The sequence below is a fragment of the Physcomitrium patens genome, chromosome 14 (genome assembly GCF_059467195.1).
Source record: "Physcomitrium patens ecotype Gransden chromosome 14, ASM5946719v1, whole genome shotgun sequence".
Lineage (NCBI taxonomy): Eukaryota > Viridiplantae > Streptophyta > Bryopsida > Funariales > Funariaceae > Physcomitrium > Physcomitrium patens.
In genome coordinates, this window is record NC_143423.1 from 5,775,275 (window position 1) to 5,793,376 (window position 18,102).

At 33.7% G+C, this 18,102-nt stretch overlaps 1 protein-coding gene across 2 annotated transcripts; it reads right to left on the reverse strand.

The window, feature by feature from the left end:
- Positions 1 to 6,207: 6,207 nt before the first annotated feature.
- Positions 6,208 to 13,164, reverse strand: LOC112291819 (uncharacterized). 2 transcript variants are annotated; one of them, XM_024539728.3, is made up of 14 exons: positions 12,491 to 13,164; positions 11,551 to 11,641; positions 11,110 to 11,194; positions 10,747 to 10,831; positions 10,426 to 10,495; positions 10,079 to 10,148; positions 9,854 to 9,899; positions 8,741 to 9,011; positions 8,247 to 8,455; positions 7,913 to 7,987; positions 7,553 to 7,622; positions 7,126 to 7,206; positions 6,932 to 7,011; positions 6,208 to 6,771 (listed from the first exon to the last, which is right to left on the reverse strand). In XM_024539728.3, the coding sequence occupies exons 1-14, from the start codon at positions 12,664 to 12,666 to the stop codon at positions 6,693 to 6,695; spliced, it is 1,488 nt and encodes a 495-aa protein (XP_024395496.1). In that variant the 5' UTR covers positions 12,667 to 13,164; the 3' UTR covers positions 6,208 to 6,692. The 2 variants fall into 2 exon arrangements, with proteins under 2 accessions (XP_024395496.1, XP_024395497.1); XM_024539729.3 differs by having other exon boundaries at positions 10,426 to 10,486; positions 12,491 to 12,908.
- Positions 13,165 to 18,102: the final 4,938 nt, after the last annotated feature.

Genomic DNA, 18,102 nt, shown 5'->3' on the forward strand with positions numbered 1-18,102 from the left:
TACTAATTTTGTATCTTATTGATTTTTTTAAGGTACTGTTTATGGAAATAGATGCATCATACTTTATCATGAATGTCGTTTTATCACAAATGGCAATAGATAATAAACTCCATCCAATAGCTTTTTATTCTAAGAAAATTTCAATAACCAAGATTAATTATGAAATTTACAATAAAGAATTTCTTATAATTATGGATTCATTTTAAGAATAGCATCATTATTTAGAAGGTGCCTTCAAACAAGTCACTATATATATAGATGACAAGAACCTTAAGTATTTCATGTTGGCACATGTTTTGAATCGTCACCAAATTTATTGGAGTATGTCGTCTTAAAGATTTGATTTTAATATTATTTATGAATTTAAAAAACAACAAAATTTATCTAATGTCCTTTCTAAACATTTTTATCATGCTTCAAAAGAAAGAAATGCATCTTTTGATCAAGAATGAATAAATTTCTTAAAGTCAATGTATTTTTTATTTTTAAGCAATAAAATCAATATTAACTGTTGATTCAATCTTTTTTAAGTAAGTTCAATTAAATATGTCTTTTGATCTTCTTATTCATGATATTAAAAATAATTCTTTTGAATCTTATGATTCTTCTAAATTCAAATTTAAGAATAATTTATTCTATTTCTAAGAAAAATTATACATTCCAAAAGGCAAATGACAATTACATATTCTTCAAGCTTATCATGACTTTCTAATATCCAAATATTTTTGATACAATAAGACTTTGGAGCTAATATCTTGAGATTTTTGATGGTTTCAAATGTGGAAGGCAATCAAAGACTTTGTACAATCATGTGATATTTTTTTAAGATTCAAAACTCTTTGTTATTGACTTTATAGACTTTTTTAACCATTACATGTTTCAAAATAATCATGGTCTTTTGTTTTTATGGATTTTATGACAAATCTTTCAATTATAGATTTGTATGATTCTACTATTACAACTTGATATTTTTGACTTTTTTAAAAGTCAAAAATCTTGAGGCAAAAGTTTTAGTAAATTATTTCTTTAAACTATATATAATAATGAAGGTGTAATTAAAGAAAACTCAAGAATAACAAAAGATCGATGCGGATGCTTATTGCAAATAATAACCATAATTCACCATAAGTAATAAGATATGGTTTTTTTGTCATGACATCAAGACTACTTGTCCTTGTGATAAGTTGGACTATCGTAGACTTCGACCATTTCCTATTTGTGAATAAGTCAATCTTATTGCTTATCAATTACATCTACTAGAGTCTATGAAGATTCATCATGTATTTTATGTATCTCTTCTTGACCCATACAAGACAATAAATGTTTTGGAAAGAAGATAAATACCACCTCCTCCTATAAAAGTAGATAATAATCAAAAGTTTGAAGTAGAAGAAGTTTTAGATTCAAGGCAATGCTAAAATAGATTGAAATATCTTGCTCATTGGTGCAGATATGATATTAGTGAATACACATGGAAACTAGCAAAAGATCTTGTAAATACAGCAAAGAAGATTGAGGCTTTTCATTGACAACATCCATCAAAACTAAGATAAAAAAAAACAAGATCTATAAAAGTTGATGATTGCTTCTTGTAGACCTTGTTCCTAAAAAGGAGGATAATATCATAGAAATATATATTTATTCCAATTACTACCTATATGATTAGGTTGAATTAGATAAAAATAGATTAATTTCATTACATCTTCTAGAATAACTTCATAGATATGGTTTTGACTTTATACATGTTTGTAGTTGATTAATAGGTTAGAAACTTGGTCAACAAATTAACCATGTGTCACATGTGTTAATAGCTTGTGAAACAAATTAATTATGTGGTGCACATATAAAAAACTTAACTTGCAAGTTAAAATATATGTCTTGCAAAGTCAACATGTATTAAGAAGTTTTATAGAACATCACCACATAACTCCTAATTAGATAGTATTTACGAAGGGAAGACAAAAGCCTTCTTTATTCTTATTAATACCTTTCTAATCTTTAATCTTGTTTCAAGACTTTCTAGTCTTCTTATCTTTAGCAATACCTATTTTAATTCAATATATTACCATCTTTGAGAGATTTTTTAATCTTTTCAAGTGATACAAGAGTATATTGAAGATTTCTTTTCTCAAGAATCATAGCCTTGACATTTGATAATATCAAGCTTCTATTGTTTGGTAGTTTAAAGTCTTTGCAAACCAATTAATGAAATATTTTTGTAGTATATATTTGTAATTAATAAGAGTTTTACTCATTAAAATTATTTTAAATATGATTTTTTAAAAATATAATATATATTTTAAGAATCCTACAAGATCATAGATATAGGTAATACATTGTCTTTTTAACTTATTTCTAATTTTATAAATATTAGTAGTTGTGATAGCTAAATATGAATATATTTTTATTTTTTTTAAATTATTATATTTTAAATATTATGATATAATTATTAGTTATTTCATTAATAATTAGATAATTATAAATAATTATATTATTCTTTAAAATATATAAATACCATTATATTTATAGGGTGTTGCTATAGTCATTATAACTTATCATGTACAACATGTTATCACAGTTTTTACTAATGCCACTAGAAGCTGCATTAAACTTGCATAGCATATCACAATGTACTTTATAAAATATTTCTAATGCATACTACAATGAAAAAAGTGCATATGCTTTATTAGTGTATAATTTTGTATTGCATAAAGTATATAATAGTGTGCAATGCAAGTTTAAGGCAACTTCTAGTGACATTAGCAAAAATTGTAATGATGTATAGTGGATGGCAAGTTGTGGTCGTAGTAGCAAAAATTGTGGTGGTATTAGTAACATTCTATTTTTATATGTAAATTTGTTTTTGATAAAGCAAATACTTTAATATCTATAATTTTTTTGAAGACATATATATATTTTTTAATCAATTGATATACAATGTTAAAATTATTTTTGTAATTCTATTTTTGATTTATTTTTAAAAATATCAAAACTTTGTTTTATATGTCTGTCTATATTGAAAAAATGAGTTTATATTCTGCATCTATATAAAGAGTTTATATTCTACATCAGTAGTATGTTTTGTATAATGAATATTAAATTTAAATTTTGATTCAAATTTTAAACTTATTGATCATACATATAGTACTGTTATTCACTTAGTTTTTGTTTCTATCTTTGAATAAAATATAATACCAAATAGCAATGAACTTAAATGTATAATCATTTCATATAATCATTACATATACACATAAATTTGACTATATTTTGGAAAAAAATCATGAAACAATTTTTATACTTTCTCTTGTCAACCTATATTTATCCTTGTGCTACTTCTTCTTTAGAAGAGTACTAAAAGTTTTATTGACATTTTGCCTAATATTTTTGTAAAAACACTTTTAAAATCGCATGCACGTATAGATATGCAAAAAATTGATTCGTTTGAGAGAGAAACATATTGAGAAGATACACCCTTTTTTAACTCTTAGAATTAATCCAACAAAAATATAATTTTTTTAGTGAGTTCCTCATGAACTGGTTTTAAAATAGATGTGATTTGAAAAAAATCATAATCAAATTTAATGAATTCATAGAAAGATTCAATAAATTCTTTGAATGTTTTATGTTTTTCTTACAATTAAGAACTGTTACATATTTTATTACTAGTACCTCAAACTATGTGTTTCTGAACAGGGTAGATTATACATATATATATATATATATATATACACATTTACTATCCACTTTACCAAAAATTTACTAATTATATTGCTAAAGAGTTTTCCCAGTTTGAACAATCTTATTGGCTGAATATGTTTTAATGCCAAAAAATTCATTTTGGTAGTAGAATAAGAAGTAGCTCAACCATCAAGCAGTGATATATATATATATTATACTTTAAGGTGTTGATTTTTTTATTAAATATTTAAAATAATATAAAACCATTTAGAACTTAATTCTAATAATGAAAAATACAAACTGAAAATAGATTGATTGTAATTGGTCTCAAAATTTATTATATTAAACTTTCAAAAACATTTAATAATAATAAAAAAAAAAGATTGACTGCTACCTGGATTTTTGTGGATTATGGATTTTCTTGTCTTGACTTTTACAATGAGGGGATTGTAAAATTAAATTTCGTAATGATAAATTCAAGAATAAAGTAAATAAAATAAATAAATATCTTAATTAATAAATTAAAGTCTTAAATTATTCAACATCATTGCTAAGTTGAAAATAGTTAGACCAAGGCATGACAAGATTATTTTGAATAAAAATTAAAAAAGAGAAAAGAGAAGTAAAAATAAAAATATACATTTCAATTCTTAAATTCTTGTATTTAACATCCTTGGTAGATTACAATCCAATGATATATACTGTAAGGATTTCAAATACTAAAGGATGGCAAGTTGGATCTAATAGTTCTAAGAGTGTTGTAATGAGGTTGGCCAGTTTAAATCCCAATTGTAAAATTCCAACCATGCCTGTTGAAAACTTGCTGAAAGTTCTTCACCTCTACACTGTTAAGAAAAACAAAAACAAAGAGAAAAAATAGAAAAAAACAGAAAAGCTAATGGGACCGTAAGTTCCTTTGCAAAAGATAGTGTGATAATTAACCAACAATGCTTTTGTTTTTTTATGTTTTTTTTTTGTTTTTCTTCTTTAATACAAAATATGATATACCCAATGTTTTGATTAATTGAGATAATTATATATATATATATATAGAGAGAGAGAGAGAGAGAGAGAGAGAGAGATTTTTTTTTAACATGTTTTCCTAAAGCAAATGTACAAGCAACAAGAACTTATTTAAGACTCTAATATAAGCTATACATCTAAGTTATTATAGATTATTAGACTACATTGAAAATTTTACAAATTCTACTTAAATATAAAATGGGATTTTGGGTCAATTGTGTTTTTTTTCCATCTACTTTTTGTTCCATTTTCTAAAGAATTTTTTTGTTGTCTAGTTCTTTTTCCATTTTTTTGTATGCGACTTTCCATAGTATTTAACCATTTTCAATTAATGCACAGTATGAAGTTCATTCCATATTTATGCTTTAAATATAAATTTCGATAGCCTAAAAACACAAGCCTTAGAACAACAACTATAAAATAGAATTTGTTTTTAACCATGATAGTATGGCACTTAGAAATACAATTTGTTTGTGGAAGAAGGCTTATCAATGCTCTTATTTTCTAGGACTAGATATTAGTTTACATAAAATAGATGTAGTTCAATCTTAGATCTTTTGAACTTGTGGACACTTCCAACAATTTGTATAGAATTATTTCTTGTTTGTTGAACATGCAAATAAAACAATGGATATGTTGCATGTGTTTATTGCAATTTCTTCATGCTAGTTAAATCAAATGAGTAATACTTCTTTATGTACACAAGGCACAAACCAAAAGACTTGCCAATTTTTAAAATAAGAAAAAAAGAAAAATGGTACCAAAATTAAATTCCATTTGATGTTACTTGAATTTAATGTTAGATAATATTTTTAAATCAAAGCCTTATCTATTTTTGTTGAGTATGTCATCAATTCTTTCTTTGTTGATGAATACCAAGAATTAAGGATCAAATATTAATTAGTAAATAGAAGCAAAAAAGAATTTAATACTCTTTTCACTTAATTTTGTAGCTTTTGTTATTAGAGCCATCTTAACAAGTTTATACAATGTTGCTTATAGTTATCACTTGCCTTTTATTATCTTCCTTCTCTCCTTGTAGATACTAAGTTTTAAAAGAAAATGTGAAGATTTTTTAATTTGTTTGAACAACATAATATTGTTTTAAAATCCTCTAAATCTATTTGGGGACCATACCTCAATTTTTTACATGTTCACATAACATAGAATATTATTGTTTCGTCATTTCTTTTTCATTTAAATATTAAAAAAATTATTTCTTGTTCCATATAAATAATCCTCAAAAATTCATGCCCTAAATATTCAACACCTCTATAAAAGATCATACTTTAACAATTGTGCCAAATCATCACCACATTTTGTGCCCTTTACTACTACCCAACACTTCCAAATTTTTTTTACATAATGTGTTTCTGAAAATTAATGAACATTTAAACGCATGTATCACATAATCAAATTGAACACATTCAAGTATCTATGCAAGACTACTTTATTTTGAATTACACTACTGTTCTACTTGCCACACCCATTCTCAACATAACAATGTTTAGAATGGCAAATAATGCAGTCACTCCATTCAGGAGTCACAACTTTGGTAACTTTTATTATTAACGATTCGAAAAATACTTTAGTGTCGGTTATACAAAATTTGCAATGAAACAGAGAAAGAAAATTTGGCAGAACTCGGCACAGAAAGTTACCGGTATAAGATCTAATATATTAACAATGCTGCAAGCCTCTGAATCATTGCTAAAGCATGCCAGCAAAGTTGATGAACCTAACATAGAATATTTTACACCTAATCATCAATGGTCAATTATGTTACTCTTTGACATTACTACCCCTTTGTGAATCCGCTCCAAATACACTGGTTTAACACCTATTTGAGTTTCGAAGGCATGACTACTTTTGATCAATCCTTCTAAGGATTTAGAAGCTTCTAAATGTACAGGGGAACCCAGGCACTCTAACCTTCTGCCAGACTTTCAAATGCGTTCCACAAGGAGTGGATGACTCACGACTAAAAATATTCACACATCAAACACAGACATCCGCTCCAGAATTGTGTTGCGACAAACTGGGCAGTGCTTGCACTTCTCCGAACAGAAGCTGCAAACAAAGAGACGTAAGGTTGTATTAGTGATGGTCAATGCATAACCAAAATAATAGGTACTTACACCACAAATCTGACCCAACGACAGATGAAAAATATACCTGTAGACGTAAAGTTCATAAAGAATAAGTTAAGCTGTTGAGCAACCTAACCCACCTGCATAAAATACGATGTCGGCAAGGTATGAGAACTACGGCAATGTCCCTCTCAAAACATACTCGGCACAGCACTTTCTCCTGCAAGCCAATGTAGCGGTGATGAGTAACTTAATGAAGAAGCACCAAATGGCTCTATTTGAGCATTTTGATTACACACAGCAACATGCAGCTTTCAAAAGTGGATTTACTAACATTATTTAGGCGATCATATTCTTGCTGCTGATGTTTGGTTATTTCTGTCTGCTCCACCAAGGCTGCTTGCAATCTCCAAACCTACAGTCGCACGAATGAGTCGCAAGAAGAGTCGCAACAATCTCCACTATAAGTTACATCATGACATTTCAATTCTTAAATAATGTCAAAATAAAAACGGTAGCTTCCTGCACTGTGCAAAGAAAAACTACATGCCATCTCTGGTAGTTGAGCTTTCATACGCAAACAACAACACGCACAATTGGGACACAAAACCACACATGAATGTACGCGATTTATAACCGCATATTAAATCCAACTGCTACCTTCATATGATACAGCTATGGATCACTTGTGAAACACCTACAAAACCTTACAATCAGCATACGAGATTCAGAAATATGTGGAATAGAAAGGGCCAAATTACCTCATCTGTTAGGTCTTTCCTAGCCATCTTCTTTACCACTTCTGGCGGGAAACCAGGAAAAGTATCGTAACTGTGCCATCAAGATATATTTGCAATGTCATTAGACAATCTCAAGAACTTGGCATTCCTAAACCTTGATATGGAAAATAATTCCCTTCCTATTCTGGCTGATTTCGAAAAAAATTAAAACACAACCGAAGACATATTAGGGAAGCAAATAAATCAAGTGTAGATGTACTCCAGCAATACAACTAAGATATTCATTTATTTTAATACAAACACAATTTTTTTAAATGAAAATAGCCCACAGGTCACTTTCACTACTGCGCATACATGCCTCACATGAAACCAACTCATTACCTTGTGGCTTCTGACTGATACAGGCGTGCATGTTCTTCCCTGCTGGACTCGTCTATTGACCACCAAGCAAGAAACCTGCAGACGACCAACAGCAATGATTTCAACCATTAAATTATAATCACCTTTTTTCATCTTAAAATACAACATAATGCATTTGGGAAAAACCGCAACGAATGACCTCATAATAGAAATCTTATCTAAACGTAGATGCAGTTTGCCACAAGAGAATGAGCTCAAATGTTACAACTTGTCACTACAAGATGATGATAATTTTATTGAGTTTTTTCATCTGCCATGTACTCCACAACCCTAGTGTCATAGGAAGAAGGATTACCGAGACCCATGATGAAGGAAACCGCAACAATCATCTGCTTTTGCAAAATAGGCTAGTTGTCGGGAGCCATTACTGTCGGAAAGACGAAACATAAACCACATCTGTTCCAGGAGCCTCAATAACGCACAGAAAACAGCGATACATTGAACTAGTAGCAATGGTGAGAACAGCAATATCACAGGAATATCCCGTGCCTTTTCTGGAGTACCCTGCAGAAACACATATCAATACAATACAAATCAGCATTTATAATGACCAATATTTTCACATGCCTTCAAAATAGAAAAGAGTATAGATATGCTTTCATGGTGAGACTTGGTGAGTGCTGCTCATACAATGACCTTCAAAAATCCACTCAAAGCTGGTAGTATTCAGAAGCAACTGAAAAGAGATCTGAGTATCACAGCTGTTGATGATCTTCAACCAAGAAGTCACACTTAATGAACAAGTGGCGAGTGTGTAACTATAACAGAATAGGAAGATCGTTGACATACCTCCAGCTTCATACACAGTAAAATCTGAAATAGAAGAATGGGGATCTTGAGTAAGTGACCGCCTAAATCTTGACGTCCACACATACCGTCCGCACTGTCATCCTCGTCAGTTCTAGATGTGCTTCCATCATCTGCACTCTCCGTTGGTCTGAACGAGGGCTGTGAAACATAGGTAGGAAGGCCCCCAGGTCCTATCTGGAGAGACCCTTCGTGTTGTATAATAGGATTCGACCACTTGGTGCATACTAAAAATGCAAAACACTCAGCAATGCTGCAAACAAAAAACAATGACGATTTCCAAATCAGAATAGTAATAAAACATGCAAAGCTTTAATGTTCATGGCCTAAGTTCCTGACATTCCAATTACAGTAAAACAAAACATTAGCACTCGGTTATTTACCATTTTCTATACTATTGCGCTTACCACTTGAATGCCTATGACTACCAATCTGGTCATTTAACAGGCAAATTCAATATTCAATGCCTCAAATTTTCATTTGCATTTGTGGTTATTCAATGACTTGTGGATTGAGAGAGTCTACATCCTGATGCACTGTGGATTATCAAGAAATACCCGAAGTACGAGTATATTACTGCAATTACAAGCTCAAGGGGTCCAGGTTACAGACACATTGTGACCTGTTTCCTATCAAAATTCCTTTGACAACATATTCCTTCTAGATTTCAACTTCACAATCTTGAACCAAAGCCTATCTTCCACTGCTCTTCAAATTTCTTATTTCTCGAAGAACTTTTTATGATTACTAGGAATTTGTTTCAATTCAACATAAAACTATTGTAATAATTTAATGTATCGTCTAACAACCCGAAATTTTTCCCAGTAAATGCATCATATATTTCAAGTTAACAAATAAATGAAAGCCTAAGGCGCTTAAGGATAAGAATTAGCAAACGGCTACAACTACTGGAGCTGATTCATATGTCGAACAGGTTCAGCTGCAACTTGCAGCTGTGAACTTGTGTTGAGGATGCGTTTTCAAGCAATCGTAATTTCAATCTTAATGTTTGTTGTAAGACTTATTGTGAGAGAGGCATGAGTTTATGCAATATTGTAATAATCATGGCTTAGAATTAAAGATATGATGTCCTACCCAAAGTTAATGAATAAGTCCCACCAACCTAGACCTTCCACATCTCCTGCGCATAAATGAACAATGATACAATCATCTCAGAGACGTAAAATGAAACACCGAAACCTTCCTTCAACATTCCTCACACCTGAAATCGATTACAATTCTGTTTGGAGGCAGTGGATGTTAAGGAAAACACTGAAGTATGATCTTGAGCTGAACAAAAGCATGTGGTAAGTACATTACCACTAAGTTTGAGGAGAGTGAATATAGATGCCGCCATGAAGAAGACCATGGAAACTGCAACCCAAAAATGCTGCACATAAATCAAGCATTTGCTAAACCTTGTTACGCATGGGAATTGCAATTTCTGCACCTAACAATTGCTTTTTCTGAAAGGTCAAGCTAGCATGGAACCGCACTTCTAAAAATATTAAAAAGGACCAACTTCGAATCCACATCCGAGTCGAGACTTATTTGAGCAACGTGAATTATACCACTTAAAACATGTAATATGCCTTACAGACAGATACGTAACAGCTTGACTACAAATAAGAATGCATCCATCGACAGCTTTGAGTTCTGAAACTAACTGGAAGGGTTTCCCAAATAGCTTCATCCGTCATGCTCTCCTCATCACCCGGCATAAGTGCTCTGCACATCCTGCTCACCGAGTCATTAAGCACCTCTGGTTATTCTTTTTAGCATTTTGAGTAGTAATGCTAAAAATATCACTTCTAATTACAACCATAAAATATGAGCTTCGCAGCAGCAACGTCAACGAATTGACGACTGCCCGCGGATTACACCGGGAACAACGTTTTGATGTGGAGAAATATTGATTTCATAGTTGTGCAAACCCTAACTAAACAGACCATATTTAAACCGAAGTAATAGACAGAGGCGAATTGCACCTAAAGTTGTCAATCAGGATGATGGCTTGGAAGGCGAGCAATGGAAGAAAGACGATCTTCAAGCTAATAGCTGACATATCCCGTCCTACACATCCCATACATCGACAACACGGCAAACAATGTCAACATCGTCACTTCTTCTGACTTGCAAACAACAGTGGCATTATTATCTCTATTTTAGAATAAAAACGATTTCTCCAATACAATCCACGGTTAAAAAGACACTTGAAGTCGCTAGAGACCTCCCGCCCAAAGATTCTCACATGAGTACGATCCATCAATTTACAACCAATTTAGTTTCAAAGCAACTTCTCACAGACGATTCAAAAACAGGTCTACTATCTCAAGACAATTACAGATTACCTTCTAGAGTATCAAGGTAAGTGCAAAGCAGAAGCTCGAATGCAATTAGCAGAGGAATCGCGACCACCGTGTGACATGGAGACCACTGTAGATCAAAACCATGAAATGGTCAAAACACAAGGTCTTCACTACAATACCAACACTTTCAGACCTTCTCTACAACTCAGGAGTAAGAGCACCTGAAATACATAAGTCAAATTCTACACTGACGAAGGAAAATCTCATGCAGGAATAACGTTCTTTTGGTATTAACTTCATTTCTTAAATTCTTTTCAACTACGTATAAAAAATAAATAAAATAAATAAAAATTGTACTGAATAGTTCAGAAAAGTTAGGAGGAAAACACATAAATAAATAAATAAACCAGAAGCCGCTCCTTTGCCTGTAGACTAATGACATCTTTCAAAGGTAGTGAAAATCATTGGCCGCGTGCAACGTACACGTCGATCGTGCGGAGGTGTAGGAGCAGGTAGAGAAAACCGGCCTCGCGCAACAATTCCATGGAACATCCACAGTGGGACAAACACCCACCTGCCATTTGCATAAAGAGTTAGTCTCCATCCTTACTCATGCAACCCGCAATTTCCATGGTAACAACTACGTCAAGAACCACTTCAGCAAATTATCAACCTGCTCCAGCACAAATGGGATTGAAGAAAATCAGATCTTCGACAAACTTCGCCAAATCAAATGGGTTCGCCATTAGCGGCAATCCGTATACCATGACCGGCTCTCGAAAGGATTTGTAAATGATATGAGACGACCAATTGAGGTGGTCAACCCTACCCCTAAAACCATAGACCCCTTACAAAGAACAAAGTCCAAGTCTGCATGCTTGACCTCCGATATAGGTCTCGTTACCCTACACGGAGTATCTTACTCTCAACTCATTTTAACATCATTCAAACCGGCAATCTTGATAACGCCTAATTAGGATCGTCACTTGGTTGGCTCTAATACTCTCAGGGCTACAAGTTTCTCTGAACGACTGAACGGACTCATACAACGGAGAAGCTGAAAGTAAACAAATGACGAATGCTTTCTGAGCACGACATTTCTAGAAGCGATCTCAGATTGGAGTGATCACAGAGTTCTAAATTACTGTCTCCACATGTTTGAATTTGTAGTGATCCTATTTCGACAAAATCAAACGTAATCTCACAATTCTGTCCACGATTGAAATCGAAATACTTGAAAAACCTAACGAAATTCAAGCGACAACTAACGAGAGGACGTCTACAAGAAGAAAAGGACCGAGACCTAAAATTCGATTGACTGAACCCACAAAGAATCCAGGAAACATCTCTCCCAACGCGCGCAGAATCAAAATTTCCAAAGATGGCAGAATAGGGCAAGGGCGGCGGAGACTCGTTAACATACCACCAAGAAATGTAGAAATACGAAGTGACCTTGACAATAATCAGGCACGTGAAGCATAGGAGAAAGCTGTGCGCGGCCAGCGCCTGCAAGTTCCCCGCAATCCTACTCCACGTCATGGCGCTCCGCCGAGAGCTACTTCTTGCAACCGCACCGGAGCCAGAGAAAATGCTCTGCATGTCTCCAACTCTTCCTCCTCACATCCTCTACACTCCTCACCCAATTGCGCACTTCTCCCTCCCTCTCTCTCTCTCTCTCTTTCCCCCTCGCTCCCTTTCCCCCTTACCGACCAATCCACCACGTCACCCAATTCCCCCCAACTCTCGTCATCAATCACACTTCTCGCCTCTCCAACCACCACTCCCGCCCTGCAAATCCTTCTCCCACCGCAACCAATCTCATCGGCCAGCTACCACCACTCTCTCTCTCTCTCTCGCTCACATTCACTCACTCACACACACACCCTGACCTTCCACACACTCCTCCTTCCTTCCCTGCCCTGCCCTGCCTCCAAGCAAGGTGAACTCTTTCAAACTTGGTGAGCAACCCACCCCACCTGCACGTCACTCGAGAAGTGGATATCATTCACATTATTATTCGAGTTGCAAATGGATCCATCGAGAATCACGCCAAAGCACCGCCCATTCACCACTCTCATGCAAATCTTCAATAAATCTTAAAGCTTAGCTCTCTCGCTCTCGCTGTGTCATCATGCCCTTTCCCCCGCTCTCTCTCTCTCCCTGACCCTCCTCCCCCGCCCACTTTCACTTGTTCTATTGTTGTGGGTTTTTTTGGGTCTGCCTTCTTTTTCTTTTTCTTTTTCTTTTTTCCCCTCTTCTCGTTTCCAGAGAAATACCCTGCGCTCGCTTGCTTTGGTTCTGCGTCGGCCCATTTGCCTTGCTCGTTGCCCACTTTCGGCTTTCGTCTGCTTGTTTGTTTGTTTTCTGTTTGTGTTTTTGTTTTTCCCCCTCCCACCACTCCACCCACAAATAAAAAATTCCTTTTGTCTCCATCCATCTTTTGGACAACACCACCTCGCTCCCCCACTACGCAATGAACTGGCCATGACTGATCACCGCCGCGCCATTGAACTTCATTCCTTCCTTTCCTTCGAGGTGGCGGGTCCCGTGGATCCGACGCTGCAGCAACAGCAACAAAGAGGGGGAAGGGGGGTAGACAGATAGATAAATAGATAGATAGATAGAATCAATCATTCACGTCCTCCTCCGTCCGTCCCGGATTTCCCGCAGGTTCCCGTCTGAATCCGGTTTGGAAGGTGCGCATGAGGAGACAAGATGGGGGCGGGGACGGGACTCCCGCTGAATCCGCCGTGGCACCGCCCTACACGACAAATCCAGCCCCCAAAACCCCCCCCCCATGTCGGGTGCAAGCCCCCCCTTCCCATTGCTCACGGGCTTAGGGTGCCTCCTCCTCCTCCTCCCCGCCACCCTGGACTCCGAGAATCACTTACACCCGGTTCCGTGGGGATTCGCCCTTCCTTCCTTCCTTTACAGTGATGACATGGCACCGCGATTTCGCCTCGATCCAGAACCCCTTGATTTTCTAAACGAACCTCTTTCTTTCATTCTGGATTCCTGGAATCCTTTTCCTTTTATTCTACTCCATCCTCTCCTCTCCTCTCTCTCTCTGCCGGATTTCGCCGCCTGCCTTCCTCTGTTCCCCATGCTGTTCCCCATGCTGTTCCCCGCTTGATGAGGCAACAAGCTAGGCTTGAATCATCCTCCTTGGAAGGCAAAATTTGTTCACCATTGAATCAACACACACACACACACACAACAAGTAGTGCAACGTTGCTAAACCTTCCAAATTTTAGGAAGAATTTGTTGTGAACAAACAGAAGAAAAAAAGGAAAAATATTTTTGTTTATGTTTTTGAGTACACCCCAAAAATGTATACACAAAGGTTATCTTTTCAGTGTATAAAAATTTTATACAATAGTCCTCTTATAGTGGGTTGCCATTGAACTTTTTTACATGCTGAAAAATATTTTGAATGTTACGTTGGTATTTTGTTTTCTATTTATAATTAAGTTCATATATTTAACGTTAATGTCACTGTGCAATTTAGTCTATATACATTGTTTTCTTTAGTAAGAGGTATGATATGAATAGCTTCTAACCGACTCCAAATGAACAACATATACTTAATTTTCTCTAAAAATATCTAATGCCAAGGTTTTTAGTACTAGTTGTACATAATTATGGATAGTGTGAATTTAAATTTAGTATTGTTTAGCTTGGCCAACATTCACAACTGTGATTTGGGAAGCGTGGATGACAAGCTTTGCAAAAATAAAGTAGCTATTTTATTTACAAAGCTTGAACTATTAAAACACTCGTTAGAATAGAACAAATAAATTATCGATTTGTCTCTTCTGAAAAATAAAATAAAAATAAATAAACAACCACAGCTGTATCACTTCAAAAATCTGAAATATAATTGTACAATGTGTTATTCAATAAATAGTAATGATACCTTGAAGTTTTGAATTTTACACAAACCGCCAAATTCTACATTTGATATCACAGGAAAAAATTGCACCATGTTACTACGACATTTGAAAAGTTGGTGTGTATTCTTATTCATTTTTTGATATGAACTTCTTGCCTCAAGTAAAATAACTGGAATTTAAATTCTTAATACTCAAAATTAATAGTATCAGAGTAGTTTTAAGTGAAATCTGTAGTATTAGTGTGTAAATAACACAATGTAATTTACATGAGTTATAAAAATGACAACATATATATATATATATATATATATATATATATATATATAATTTTTGAAATAGTAATGAAATGTCTATATTACATTCAGAACATTGTTTGGTTGATTTTATTCAAGGTATTATTAAAACTTTATCATTTATCTCGAATTGATATCTCAATCCGAAATATTTCAATCTTGATGGAAAAAAGTTAGTAATAATATATTTTAAATATATAATTCCCATATATAATGTAAGATTTTTAAAAAATAAAAATAAATACAAATTGTGAAACCTGTATATATTTTAAAATCACTGAGACGTATTCATAAATGCTGTTTATACAAGGTATTGCATATTAAAAGATGTAGCTTTGTAATTTCATATCAATCAAAATAAACTATGTGGTACAATATTGCATTGACATGTTTCCATGTTTTGATTGAGAAAGTAAAAATATCAGTGGTTGTTGTAGTGACGGTAGATATTATAAATTTTGTTTTCAAATTGGATCTAATTGTTCAAAATGACAGTTTTAATAATCATCAATGGACTTTAAGTTAATATACCAAATAAGTTAGGATTAACCTCACAAATTATTCAAAGACTGTAAATAAAGGATAAATATTAATTGACTTGATATTAGATTTTTCATATTACTAAAACTGTTAAGTAAATAAAAAAATGGGATTTCTTTGACCTGAAATAAAATTTCCTAATTTGGTAATTGTATGCTTGAAAACAACCTGTGCAATTCTACCACAATTTGTCAATTGCATTGGTTAAAACCATGATCAGTGATATTTTATTACAAAAAATGAAGCAACAAGGAACAACGAGATACGTAAGATACCAGTAATATTTCTTTTTGTAGCTTTAATAATAATTTGCATACTAAAACACGTACAAATGTTTTGAATATTGTATGTTTTTGAAAAAGTAAGATAGACAAATAAGTTAGTAGTATTTGTTGGTTATTTTTTAAAGATCTAATAATAATCTAAATGGTAAAACCACAAATAATTCAACCAATCAATATTATTTATTATTCAAAGTAAAATAAACTTATTATTATTATTATCACTATATTATTTATCAAGTTTTATAGATTGTATATATTTTTTTACTATTCCAATAATATTCTAAAATATCCCTCCTGTATTCTTGAGCCATATTTAAGATTAAAAAATGTAATTTTTCTCATCACCTTCACACAAAAGAAGAAAAAGATAAAAAAGAAAAATCGATCCAAACCAAATAAATGTTGAGTGAATCATGTGCATTTCATTTTGTTTTATTGTGTGAAGGTAGTGGTCAAAAAATATGTGTGTTGCTCTTTCAAATTAATTTTCGAGGCTAAACAGGAAGATGAGAATAATCTGTTTCTACTGTGATAAAAATTGAAGTAGTATGTTCAAAATGACATATATATATATACACACACACACACACACACACACATATTTAATGACTTCAAATATATTTGATTCCAGGCTTGTATACTTTTAACAACTTTAGTAGGTACAGTAGTAGTAGTAGTACCTCCAATACCACACCAACTGCATCAATGTATAGTTTTGTGGATGTGCATTTCAGAAGACTAAACCCAAACACCTGAATGATATTAAGATGGTGTTTGGTGTTAAGACTATTACTGCTCCTTCATTTTAATCCTTTTTTCCTTTTTTATCAAAACATATGGAATATCAAGTGATGGGAAATGGAGGAGGGGTATTATTGCATTAAAGTTTGTTTTTTGGGTGGTGAGAGAAGCTTCTAGAATCCCCAGGTGGAGGGAGAGCTATATTTTGGAGGACATGGGAACCATGACACAGAGATAAATAGATGGGTGGTAGGGAGGGAGACGGGAAAGGGGCCCCCCATGCATTACCGTGCTCTTGTGGTGGTGGTGGTGGGCCTTCCTTTTACTTTTTGGCTCATCACTTGGTCACTGCCCATGACCCTCCTGATGAATGTAGCGCACCCCTCCGGCGCCTATAACCACACATATTTCATCTAATATCGCGCTCTTCATCCACCTCATTGTCTGTTGTTCCCTTTGCTGGAGTGGATGTCCTCGGAAAGGTGTCCCCTCCCACATCTTCATTCATCCACACTTAATACGTCCACGTGGTGAAACATGAACGGATGAAAGTGCCAGCTCGGATTCTGTTGGTGACGTGTGAGTCTTCTAGTTAGTTTCTTTGAGGAAGACTGATAATAATAGAAAAGAATTATGATATTGAAGAAGAAGAAGCCGAAAGGAACAATGCAGAGAATAGGGTTTGCAATGCTTTTTTTTTTTATTTGCTTTCCTTTCTCCTCGTTGCCCTGGTTTGAAGGGGCAGAGTCCGTGGGAGTGGAGGCGTGAGGATGAATGCGGCTATAACGGGGAATGTATGAGTTTGAAGTTTTGCATCCAAATAATGGATGGATGTGGAAGTATGTGGTGGGTCCACGTGGACTCTCCTTTGCGGCATTCTGCCACGTTGTCTATCCTCGTGGCGCATTCTAAATGGACCACATCGGTTTAAATCCCACCCTCCTTTGCTCAAGGGACCAGTGCAGCCAAGTCTTCACCGAAAATAAATTTTAAAATATAATTTTAAAAAGTATCATACTTATATATAAGAATCAATGACGTTAGGAATTAAGAAAAATATTCTTACTTTTTTCAAGTATCAATAATTTTAAAAGATCGAAAACACTGTCTAAATTTATAATTAATTTTAAATTTTGTTGTTTGTGTAATAAGAAATCATGTGTATTTGCTACATACTTGTAGTTTTATTTGTTTCTGGTAATGTGTTTTAAAATCTAAAATATCATAGAACGATTATATATATATATATATATATATATATATATTTGATTGAAAATATTTCCA